Here is a 12,692-nt window from a genome sequence, read left to right as displayed (position 1 = left end):
GAGTCAGGAGATTTATCATATATTATTTTTTAGTGCTATCATTTTGATGAGTAAGAGTAGGACAATAATATGTCAAGAGTTCGGACTTTAGAACAAGGGATTTTGCTCAAGGGGAAATAAAATCCATGGGCAAAATATTGCACGGGGGTGAATGACTTACCTTGCACCCTCCACCCACCACACTCTCTCCCAACACCTGGAAGCAAAGTTGGCATGGACGACCCTTTCCATGCCAGCATACACTGCAGCCATAATGCAACTGGTTGGTGTCCAGTATGTTACATTCTGAACAGAAATACATCAAGTGATTATAAACAGAACAAAATGACTGCAGGCCTTGTCCTGGGCTTACATAATCTGGACCTCAACTACCTATGCTCTTGGTTATGCACCAAAAGTGTTGCCAAAGTTGGCACTTGAGAATTTTAGCATGAGGTGGATTCATAACAATAGCAGCTACCTGTGCTGCCAAAGAAGTAATTTCAACTTACAACCCCTATCGCTACCCGAATGTCTCAATTCCAGCCCCACAAAAAAATCTGTACCATACCAATTTTATGTTCAGTCTGTTCCATCTGAAACAATTGCAAAGTGTTATGACTACCATGTCATAAAATTATATAATGAGAATCTTTACAGGACAAGAGATGACCATTTGGTGCATCATGCCAGTTCTTTGAGAGGGCTATTTAATTAGTCCCACTCCCCTGCTCTGCTTCCATTGCCCTGTACATTTCTGTCCTTTGAGTATTTATCCAATCCTCTTTTGAAAGTTACCATTAAATTTTCTTCCACCACCCTTTCGAAGCAGAGAATTCCAGGTCATGAAAACTTACTGTATAAACATTTTTGTTCCTCACATCACAATTCTGATTTTAATCCTCTTGCACCTGGAAACCATCTTGCATGATTTTGAATACTATTAAATCTCCCCATAGCCTTCTCTGGTCCAAGCTTCAAGAAGAGCAATACTTTTCTCTAATGTCCACATAACGGAAATTCATTCATTCCTGCCATCTCTCTTCCTTTTCACACAGTTCAAGGCCTTTCCATCCTTCCTAACGTGTGGTACCAACATTTCCTGAGAACTGGAGCAAACACATGAAATGGAAAACTGCCATGGGGCTCAAAAACTGAATTTTCATGTTTAAAACTGGATAGCAAAGGCTAAGATTTGGATCTAGTCCATTTCATGGCACAGGGATCATGATATGTGATTATCCTTGTCCTCAGTCTAGATGATGAAGGCAAACTTCACACTTGAGTTCCATACAGAATACAACATGCTCTTAGTTGAGTTGTATACAATCTGAGGAAGAAATGAGCCTTTGGAGAAAGGTGCTAAGAATCACACCAACATCCAATTTATCATCAGTTGGGCTCACAATGTGGCTCAATTATGCTTGCTACATGTATTCATATTGTGATGATACTGTGCCTTTAAGAAATGAATTTCTGTCACATTTCTTGTGCAGGATTTGTTTTAGCAGTCAATTCTATTAACCGGTGCCACTTTGTAACCGGCAGCCACTGTTGTTACTGCAGCAGCATGATTGATCTTAATTGTTAAAGTGTTTGTTTTAATCTGAACTAATGCATTTCTGTTCGTGTTTTCCCTGGGGTTTTTCAGACTAAGGCTTGATTAAGTTGACTTACAGAAAAAAATCAAGTGATTGTGTGGGACTAAGCTTACATGGAGAAATCAAGTCAGTTGCTGTTTGGGATCTTTGGAGAGGGGTAGCGCTCTCTGTCTCTCTCTCTCTCTCTGGATTTGGAGACTGGGATCTGCCACAAGATGGATCTCTGAAGTCCTGCTGTTTGGCTGGATCTTTCTCTGGAGGCTGCTGCATGGGAGTCAGAAGGCAAGTGGACTATGTCTGTCCAGAGGGCTTAAAAGGCTAGAAATGTAGCACCCACATGAGCATATCTGTTTTACACTAATTGATTCTGAAAAAGGATGCATGTCTGTGGGGAGATTGCTTAAGCTGGATCTATAGAGATAAGTAGCTGTCAGGCCTCTATTTATCAGACTATCAACTAAATTAACCTAAACAGACTTAAGACTAAGAAAAAAAAACACTAACCACCCATTGGAGAAAACAAAAATAAAACAAAGCACCTGCTTCCCCCTCTGCACAGAGTTCCCACTTATACCAAATTCCTGATTTAATGCACCGAGTTCTGCTGTCACTCCATGATCCCCAGTGAATCAATAAGCAAGAGGATACTACATAAATATGCAGGAGGAAACTGTTCATAAGTGACTTGGGGGAAGAAGTACACAAGACCACTAAACTTGAACTGTGCATTACAGAACTTAATTCCAGTTAATGCTCGATACTATAGTGCAAATACAAAAAAAAATATTTCCGCTTTGAAATATGTTTTTTTCTGACCTATGGCATATGCCTGGTCTTCTGTGGATGATGAGTCGGACCCAGCATTTCTTCTGGCAGGACTTCTATGTAAGACAGCCTGAGACTTCTTTGGATTGATGACACTTGAATAGGACCAGAAGATATAAGCAATCAAACACAGAAGTGAACGGAATTCCAGAATTAAAATGTTTGACAGTAAGTTGCAACCATGTAAGAATAAAGAACTTGTACTTTATGCACTTAAAACTCCACAATACTTAATTCCTTAATTTGTTTTGAGTAATAAAAACCAACCAACTATTACAACCAGGAGTCAAAATTACATTAAAAAGCCATAAATATTTTAAATGGGAACTTTCAGAATAATAGCATATGCTAAAGGGAGAAAATTAATTCCATAGATTTTAGGTTTTCTTACAATTTGAACCAACAACAGACAGCATCAGGAGGCCTGGTGATTAAATAGTTAATGTCCTTTTGAAGGAGGAAATTACTGATATCAATTTTTGTAACTTCCTTAAAAACTGAATCCTGGATGTAAATAATATTGTAAGAAGTCTCACAACACCAGGTTAAAGTCCAACAGGTTTATTTGGTAGCAAATACTATTTGCTACCAAATAAACCTGTTGGACTTTAACCTGGTGTTGTGAGACTTCTTTCTGTGTTCACCCCAGTCCAACGCCAGCATCTCCACATCATGTAAATAATATTGGCATGGTTGCATCATCATCCAGAGAAAGTCATTGGGGGGTGGGGCTTGTTCCTTGAACTACCATAATTCTTTTGCAAATTATTCACACAAGGATGTGATTGCACTAGAGGGGGTGCAGTGGAGATTCACCAGGATGCTGCCTGGGATGGAACATTTAAGTTATGAAGAGAGGTTTGATTAATTTGATTAATTCTTTGTCCCAAAATGCAAGTACAGATACATGGTTTAAAAAAAACAGAGAAGCCGGGAGGTTCAGATATACAAATCCTTAATTATTAAGGAACAAGTTGGAGCTGTAAACCAAAAGGATAAGGGATCCTTGGTTTATAAAGGGATAAAAGTCTAGAAAGAGATAATGCTAAAACAATACAAATCTAATTATACAGGTTCTCTGCTTATTTATTTACACTATGGACTTTTTACAGAAACTCGGCACACATGGAGCAGTTGAACCAGGAACACTCCTCGTCACAATGGATGTCTTGGCACTGTACACCAGCATTCCCCATGACGAAGGCATTGCTGCAACTGCCTCAGTACTCAACACCGACAACTGCCAGTCTCCAGAGGCAATTCTACAACTCATCCGCTTCATCCTGGACCACAACACCTTCACCTTCAACAACCAGTTCTTCATCCAGACACACAGAACAGCCATGGGGATCAAATCCGCACCTCAATATGCCAACATCTTCACGCACAGGTTCGAACAAAACCTCTTCACCACACAGGACCTTCAACCGACGCTATACACTGGATACATCAATGACATTTTCTTCCTTTGGACTCCTGGCGAACAATCACTGAAACAACTATATGATGACATCAACAAGTTCCATCCCACCATCAGATTCACCATGGACTACTCTCCAGAATGGGTTGCATTCTTGGACTCATGCATCTCCATCAAGGACGGTCACCTCAGCACTTCACTGTATCGCAAGCCCATGGATAACCTCACGATGCTCCACTTCTCCAGCTTCCACCCTAAACACGTTAAAGAAGCCATCCCCTTCGAACAAGCCCTCCGCATACACAGGATCTGCTCAGATGAGGAGGATCGCAACAGACACCTACAGACGCTGAAAGACACCCTCATAAGAACAGGATATTGTGCTCGACTCATCGATTGACAGTTCTGACGCGCCACAGCAAAAAACCACGCCGACCCCTTCAGAAGACAAACACGGGACATGGCGGACAGAGTACCCTTCGTCGTCCAGTACTTCCCCGGAGCAGAGAAGCTACAACATCTTCTCCGGAGCCTTCAACATGTCATTGATGAAGACAAACATCTCGGCAAGGCCATCCCCACACCCCCATTACTTGCCTTCAAACAACCGCGGAACCTCAAACAGACCATTGTCCGCAGCAAACGACGCAGCCTTAAGGTGAACCGTGACCACGACACCACACAACCCTGCCACAGCAACCACTGCAAGATATGCCAGATCATCGACATGGATGCCATCATCTCATGTGAGAATACCATCCACCAGGTACACGGTACATACTCTTGCGACTCGGCCAACGTTGTCTACCTGATATGCTGCAGGAAAGGATGTCCCGAGGCATGGTACGTTGGCGAGACCATGCAGACTATATGACAACGGATGAATGGGCACTGCTCAACAATCACCAGGTAGGAGCGCTCCCTTCCTGTCGGGGAACACTTTAGCAGTCAAGGGCATTCAGCCTCTGATCTTCAGGTAAGCGTTCTCCAAGGCGGCCTTCACAACACACGACAACGCAGAATCGCAGAGCAAAAACTGATAGCCAGGTTCCGCACACGAGGATGGCCTCAACCGGGATCTTTGGTTCATGTCACACTATCTGTAACCCCTCACGACATGCCTGGGTTCACAAAATCTCACTAACTGTCCTGGCTTGAGACAATTTACACCTCTTTAACCTGTGCCTAGTCCTCTCTCCGCTCGCATTATCGGTACCTGTAAAGACCTGATTACCTATTAAGACTCGCATTCCAACCATTATCTTGTAAACTGAGTCTGTGCCTAAATGTCCCCTGTTTGTGCACCCAAATCTTCACTCACCTGATGAAGGAGCAACGCTCCAAAAGCTTGTGCTACCAAATAAACCTTTAGCCTGGTGTTGTGAGACTTCTTACTGTATTTATTTAATTGCGTTGAATAACCACGGGCTGCACAAAAGGAAGTCCTGAAGCAACCTTTTACACTGTTTTATGAAATATATTTAACGTTAGAAAGGCGTGTGCACACACACACACACACACAGAATGCATTTTAAAACTCGGGATGATCAATATGTGCAGTCTTTTCAGCAGAGAACAAAGATAAAGAAATCAATCCAATTTACTCTCAAAACTGATTGGTATCTATTATTATTTTTCTTACTGATCTCCTGCGCGATTGCAGTGGAAGCTTTTAGAATTCATTTTAAAGACAAAATAACCTCTCAGACTCTAGCTTTGTTCCACCATGGTAATTGTCTACAATATTACAGATGTGTAATCAATGTAACATTAAATCATAGTACTGTCATTTTATGATGAGCTAATGCATTCTCCAAAGATAAACAAAATTATAAAATGCTCCCTTTTGACTTGGTATCCGTTTCTTCCTCAAGGCTCGGTTGTGCCCGAGTCTTTGAGCAGGACTTTGCAGCTTCACTCAGGCGAGATCATAAAATCCCGCCCAAGGTCACCGGAGATTTCCGTTCTGAGGTAGTAGGGTTTCAGCCTTTGTACGGAATTTTCCTGCCCTGCCCGCCACGGAAATCATAGCGGGCGAGGGAGTTGACCATGCAAAGGTCTGTTGACCTTGGATGGGATTTTCTGGTCTTGGGGTGATCACGGCCAGAAAATCCTGCCCTTTTGTTCATGTCAATGGTAACTTGTTGACATTGTGGAGGAGCACTCTCAGAGGTAATACTGTATTTTGGCTTTTCTGACCTTTGCTAAAGCAGTTTTGAACATCTGTTTCCAATTCTACTTACTTCACAATTAAAACCATGCTTTGTGTACAAATAATTCATAAAACATAAAAAATTTACCTGTTTTTGATTCGTCGCTCACTTCCTGCCACAGACTCGGTGTCTGATCGAGGGCGTGGACGTTTTAATTTGCGTTCAGTGTCCCCGTCCAGCAAATTTGAAGAACGAAACAACTGATGGATGAAATTGGGCGTACTTCTTCGTTTTGACTCCGAGACTTGACTAAGGTCATAATAAGATTTGCTGAGGATGGGAGGGCGGTGGTCCCACAGAGTACTGGATATCCTGTCTTTTGAGATGCTGTACAGGGGCTGATTCAATGCTGCCTCCGACCTGGACATGCGTTTCAGGAGTTCAGAACGCACCAACTGTGACTGATCAGTTAATTTGCTGTGTGCACTGGTGGCAAGACTGATGCTACTGTTCACCCTAGCCATGGTGAACAAACCTGCAGAGTCTCCATTGTAGTACAGGTTGCTGACAGATAAATTTTCTAAAAGGACAGAAATATGGGGAAAGAAAGAAATAATTCAGTAAGCACACTGTTATATTCCCCTCCTGGGCTCCTCTGTGGCACACATCATCCTCTCAAACTTCACTGGCTCCATACTGTCACCCCAGAGCAATGAGCAAAAGGGACAAATAATGATTTTTTAAAAACTTGCTATAAGGATTTAGGTTCCCATGTTGAGATTGGGAATTCAACATATGAGGAACTGCAGACACAAACATACACAATCTTATTTTCCATTGGTACAGTGGACTGAGTGCTTCAAACATACTGTGCTATTGCAGCTATTATATTTTGCATTATTACACTCAGCGTGTTGCTAATATCCGAATAAAAATAAGCTCTTCTCCTCAACTGGTTACTTAATTAGATCTCAATAACCACCTTTAGAAGCTGCACTGGTAACATCATACATTTACTACTATTTCCTAGAACCATGAGTAGCTGTACAGCTATTACAACCATGACATTACTGAGATATATAACATAAAAATAAAGTAACACCACAGCCCCATCCATCTCATTTCCAAAAGCTAAAACAACTCAGCACAGGCATACTTGGGTACATGTTAGCCTCAATCCACTCATTTCACTGTTCCAATAGAAAGCACTGGAAAATTAAATCAGGGTTTTTCCTTCCAGTTATTTGAACTAATTATTTTATTTTCACACTAAGGTCTTTTCCATCACTGTGGTTTTGCAGATATTAAAATCTATAGCATGTATAAATTATGAAACAGGTGCCTGGACTATAATCATCAACAACGGTATGTTATCAGGAACAATCCCATGTACAATGGAACCGAGAAATGGCAAGATAATAAGGGGAAAAGGGAATTACTTGAATCTCCATTTTAACTTTGCCCACCCCGTAGTCAACCCTCTGCTAATCATTTGGTTGCAAATTTTAGGAAATTTACATCTTTCCACTGAAAAGGCTTTACGAAATATAGGGGAATAAAAAGGTTACATCCTTACCAATTTCCTGCAAGTCCTGATTGTTCTTTCGTGCCCTCATCTGCAACTGGAATTTGTGCTGAGATGAGGCCAGATGCAGGAGATACTGACAGGTCTTGCTGCTATCTGCATGAAACAGATGCTTTATGCCATCTGAAGTATTCTGTAATGTAATCTTCTTTTTCTGCATCAATCAAGAAAACAGTATAGAGTTTGGAATATATGCAAGTGAGACACTGGAGCAATTAGAGACTGATGGAACATAGCAGTACAATGCAAACCTTATTTTCATGGTTCAGGTGTTTAATGTTTACCAAATACGAAATACTAGTAGGTTTTTCATCAAACTTACATAGTTTCATTCATTTATAAGTAAATGCTTAATCTAAATGTTGAATTTAAATCAGATGCCACACACACACACACACACGAAAGACAAGGGGGAATGTTTGCTTCTAAATTAATGCAGAGTTTAAAAAGTATTTTAGAAATACTTTCAGAATTTCAGTACAATACTTTCAGTATTTGCTTTCAGATTATTGAGACATAATTGGACAAGAAAATGACATGGTAGATAAAGGAAATTAATAGGTAAGTCAATGTTCACTTCTTAATTTAAGGAAGAACATTACAGAAGCAAAATTTGGAAGATCCTGACTGGATTGTGATGCCGGATACACTGAGAAAAGTAGGTAATACCATTGTTCACCACGTTGCTCTTTCACCTCTGGAAATAACTTCTATCTATTTCAGATTCTGGAAATAAAAGTCTTCACTCTCCCTTTTCTTCACCTGACAGTTGTGTGAACAGAATGAAGTACGTTTCAAAAATACCCTCCATTACATCAAACCGGATCTCATCCAGAGGTGGTTTAAAAAAAAAGAAATTAAAAGACAATTTATTCTACAGATAATAACCCTAGTTAAAACCCTAGCACTGGATAAAATGCCTCAGCATTGCAATAGCCTCTATTTTTTTCCAACTGCTATTTGTTGAATTTTATGAGAATATAATTTCTTTCTGTAATTTAAAAACCTCCTTGAAGTATTTTTCTTACATATTCCTGTCCAACAGGTTTCAAACTTTAAAAAACTTTCAACATGCACTTGAAGCTCAATTTAACAAACAAATCCAGAAAACACTACTAGCAAGATTTAAGTGTTTGAAGCATTAAAAGAAGCCTCAGCTACAGTAAATAATGATAGATCAGAGTCCAAGCACACTTACAGTGAAAGCAATTTTTTTGGTATCTCTCCATGGAAATCGAAGGACCACTGTTCTGTTTCCATTTTGAATTTCATAAACAATCACACCTCTAGAACAAATGCCCAGATTTATTCCAGTTAGAGATTTCTTTTCTGGCTGAACTCGATAGAACAACACTCCATACTCAGGAAGCTTTTGACATACCTGAAAGCCAAGTTAAATGAAAAAGCAACAGATAAATATACACACGCTCAAAAAAAGGGGAGGAAAATATCATGCCATTTTGAGAACACTGCAGTCTAATAAACACTGAATATGGTATGCTGCTTAAAAAAAATATTTCCTTTATGAAAGAAGCCAGGTCATACAATTAAACTTCAGGTTTTTGTAAAATGGAATCAAAGTCACCAGCATCTTGCACTCTGCAGTGTCAAATCACATGGACATTAAACTTTACCATAAAGATCTTTGGGTAACTGTTGCCTTCCTCGAAATATTCAAGGGATAGCTATCACAATGTTCACCAACGTACTCAGAAGCAACTGCTAGCCAACATATCCTTTCTTTGTGTGAATATGTTTGTGTCACTGCTGTGATTGCAATTTTAAATAGCAATTGACATTACAATGAAAAAAGTACAAGAGAACTCTGTGGTGTACACAGGCTTCTGTGGACTTGCAACTTTAGGATATCAGGTTACTCACAAGAACACAAGGAAGAGCAGCATTAGTGGACCATATGGTCCACTGAGCCTGCTCTGTCATTCAATACAATAATGGCTGATCTTGGGTTTTAACTCCACTTCCCTACCTGTTCCCACTTCTTTTGATTCTTTGAGACCAAGGCCGTGTTTTAGCAGTCGTGCTAGCCGCGGCCACAAGTCCCATAATGACTGCTAAATATCGCAAGAGGCCAAAAAAAGGGATTTGCGCTGGTGAGATTTTGGTTTCTGATCTCCCCTGTCCCCTTCGATGAGGCCCAGGAAGGGCATGAGCCTGATTTGCATACATAGTAGTTAGCTACTTCTGCCCTCAATGTATCATCCCATCCAGCTGGCATGACGATATGCCAATGAGAATGACTTCTGGTTTTCAAAAACGAAAACCCAGTTGTGATGACCACACTGTGGGCACACAGATAGGTATAGTCTCCGGGTGGTGAGGGACATGCCCATGCTGTGCCCTGGCACTGTAGTACCTCCCGACCTGGCAGTGTCAGGGTGACAGTGCCAGGCTCTCTGGAAAGGCCCATAGGGGTGGGGACAGGTCCTACCAGAGGGACATTACAAACCATGTCCCCAGATTATCTGTGTACTGAGTACCAGTTGGAGAGCTAAACAACTGTTTTCAGAACCCTTTGCGTAAAGAAATTTCTCCTCTGTTCTAAAGGATTGTCCCCTTATCCTGAGACTGTGTCCCCACATGTTTTAGGTTCCCTGACCAGAGGAAACAACCTCTCAGTGTCTACCCTGTGAAGCCCCTTCAAAATCAGGTGTTTCAATGTGATCTCTTGTTCTTCTAAATTCCAGAGAAATAGGCCCAATTTACTCTCTCACGGGACATCTCAGGAACTAATCCAATAACCGTTGCTGCTCTGCCTCCAATCTAAATATATCCTTCTTAAATATGGAGACCAAAACTGCACATTGTATTCCAGGTGCATTCTCACCAAAGCAATGTGCAATTTTAGCAATACTTATTTATGTACTCCAATCCCCTTGCAATCAAGGTCAACACGTCATTTGCCTTCCTAATTGCTTTCCATGCCTGCATGCCAACTTTGAGTTCTTTGTACATGCACAAACGAGTCTCCTGTAATATCAATACTTACAACTTTCATACCTTTAAAATATTCTGCTTTACTATTCTTACTACAAAAGTGAAAGACCTTACATTCACCACATTGTAATATATCTGTCATCTTGCTGCCCACTCACTCAATCTGTGTCTCAGTGTCTCCCTTGCATCTTACATTTCCACAACTTTGTATTGGCAGGAACCTTAGATACATTACTCTCAGTTTCTTCATATATGTTAGTAACGTAGGTTGCAAGTAGCTGAGCCTCCACTAGTTACAACCTGCCAAGTTGAAAATTGCCCATGTCTACTTTTTGCTTCCTGTCTGCTTACCAATCCCCTCTCCATGCTGATATATTACTCCAAACTATGTGAGCCCTCATCTTGCTTATCAAGATGCCTTGCTGAATGACTTTTGGAAATCCACGTACACTACACCTACGAGTTCTTCTTTAATCTATCCTTCAGTGCAGTAGAAGTAGAATGACTGATAATATTAGTTTGGCAGGAGGAAAGACAAGTAACATTTCCAGCTTCTAGCTTACTGTTAAGTTTGCTGAATTCTCAGATCCATGCACTAATTATACTTAACCTAAAAGAGGAAAATGCACTGTTTAACTAACTGAATTAACAATCTGATTTCATTCAACTGGTAGAAAGTTTAGAAGCTGGCCCACCGATTTTTTTTGTCTTCTTTATTGAGGTTACCATCAGCACAACTTTGTGAAAAATAAGTGCAAAATGAATCACTCCACATTCTAGTTGAAAAGAACAGACAGATTTTAGGGGGGGGGGGGGGGGAGAATTGCTTTCTCCAACGATGGTCAAGAAAATGATAAGGCAGCAGGATTAATAAATATTTTTAAGACGGAGGTGGATAGATTCTTATTAACAAGGTAATCAAAGGTAACCAGTATAGGCAGGAATGTGGAGTTGAGACTGCAATCTGATCAGCCATGAGCTTACTGAAGGGCAGAGCAAGTTCAAATGGCCCACTCGTACTCTTAATTTACATGTTCATACCCCCAGTTTCCCCATTAAGATAGATTACCTTCAGAAACTCAAGTTCAGATTCTGTTTCTGTGGCTCCACAATATGTCACGTGCAGTTTGGGCAGTTCCTCCTTCACGTAAGACTCTTCCAAAGACTCCATCACTCCAACTGGCAAATAATGCTCAAGCCTGAAATAACTCATCCCATGAAACTAATAACAGAAGTGAAACATATTTAAAATATTTTCTACGACACATCATTAACTTAATACTGTTTATTTTGGGAGATGAATTATGGGTGCGTTTTATCTCACAACTCAAGTAGAAGCCTTGCACTCAGCACAAACAGAAGGATGCCAAATTTCTAATGATCATAACAATTTATACTATAGGAGAAAAGGGTACTGATTCATTGGCAATTTGACTCTAATTGGCCAAGATGTTGTCACGGGGAAGCGAGATGGAATTATAGGCTCTCCAAGCTCTCCGGTAATTCAAAAAAGTGCAAGAACTGAATATATTTCTTTTGTTTGCAGAGAATACATCTAGTTACCTTCCTCCAACCGGGTGTTTTTCCGGTTGGAGGAAGGTAACTAGTGGCGTGCCGCAGGGATCGGTACTCGGGCCGCAACTGTTTACCATTTATATAGATGATCTGGAGGAGGGGACGGAGTGTAGGGTAACGAAGTTTGCAGACGACACAAAGATAAGTGGAAAAGTGAATCGTGTGGAGGACGGAGAAGATCTGCAGAGAGATTTGGACAGGCTGAGTGAGGATATGGCAAATGGAGTATAACGTTGATAAATGAGAGGTTATACACTTTGGAGGAAAAAATAACAAATGGGATTACTATCTCAATGGAAACAAATCAAAACATGCTACCGTGCAAAGGGACCTGGGGGTCCTTGTGCATGAGACGCAAAAGCCCAGTCTGCAGGTACAACAGGTGATCAAGAAGGCAAATGGGATGTTGGCCTATATTGCGAGGGGGATAGAATATAAAAGCAGGGATGTCTTGATGCACCTGTACAGGGCATTGGTGAGGCCGCAGCTGGAATACTGTGTGCAGTATTGGTCCCCTTATATGAGGAAGGATATATTGGCATTGGAGGGAGTGCAGAGAAGGTTCACCAGGTTGATACCGGAGATGAGGGGTTTGGATT

The 12,692-nt window shown here is 40.9% G+C and overlaps 1 protein-coding gene across 3 annotated transcripts in view; it reads right to left on the bottom strand.

Annotated features, from left to right (window-relative positions):
- ptpn13 (protein tyrosine phosphatase non-receptor type 13) overlaps window positions 1-12,692 on the bottom strand; it is a 256,822-nt gene that overhangs the window by 102,571 nt on the left and 141,559 nt on the right. For all 3 annotated transcript variants that reach the window (XM_078214036.1, XM_078214044.1, XM_078214053.1), the window contains exons 15-19: window positions 11,588-11,740; window positions 8,762-8,944; window positions 7,555-7,717; window positions 6,126-6,558; window positions 2,397-2,500 (exon numbers count right to left, since the gene is read on the bottom strand). In XM_078214036.1, the coding sequence (XP_078070162.1) occupies window positions 2,397-2,500; window positions 6,126-6,558; window positions 7,555-7,717; window positions 8,762-8,944; window positions 11,588-11,740 (1,036 nt within the window). The remainder of the gene's footprint in view (window positions 1-2,396; window positions 2,501-6,125; window positions 6,559-7,554; window positions 7,718-8,761; window positions 8,945-11,587; window positions 11,741-12,692) is intronic.

The sequence above is a fragment of the Mustelus asterias genome, chromosome 1 (assembly GCF_964213995.1).
Source record: "Mustelus asterias chromosome 1, sMusAst1.hap1.1, whole genome shotgun sequence".
NCBI classification, from domain to species: Eukaryota; Metazoa; Chordata; class Chondrichthyes; order Carcharhiniformes; family Triakidae; genus Mustelus; species Mustelus asterias.
Note: the sequence above shows the minus strand (reverse complement) of the source record. Positions and strands in the feature narration are given on the sequence as shown.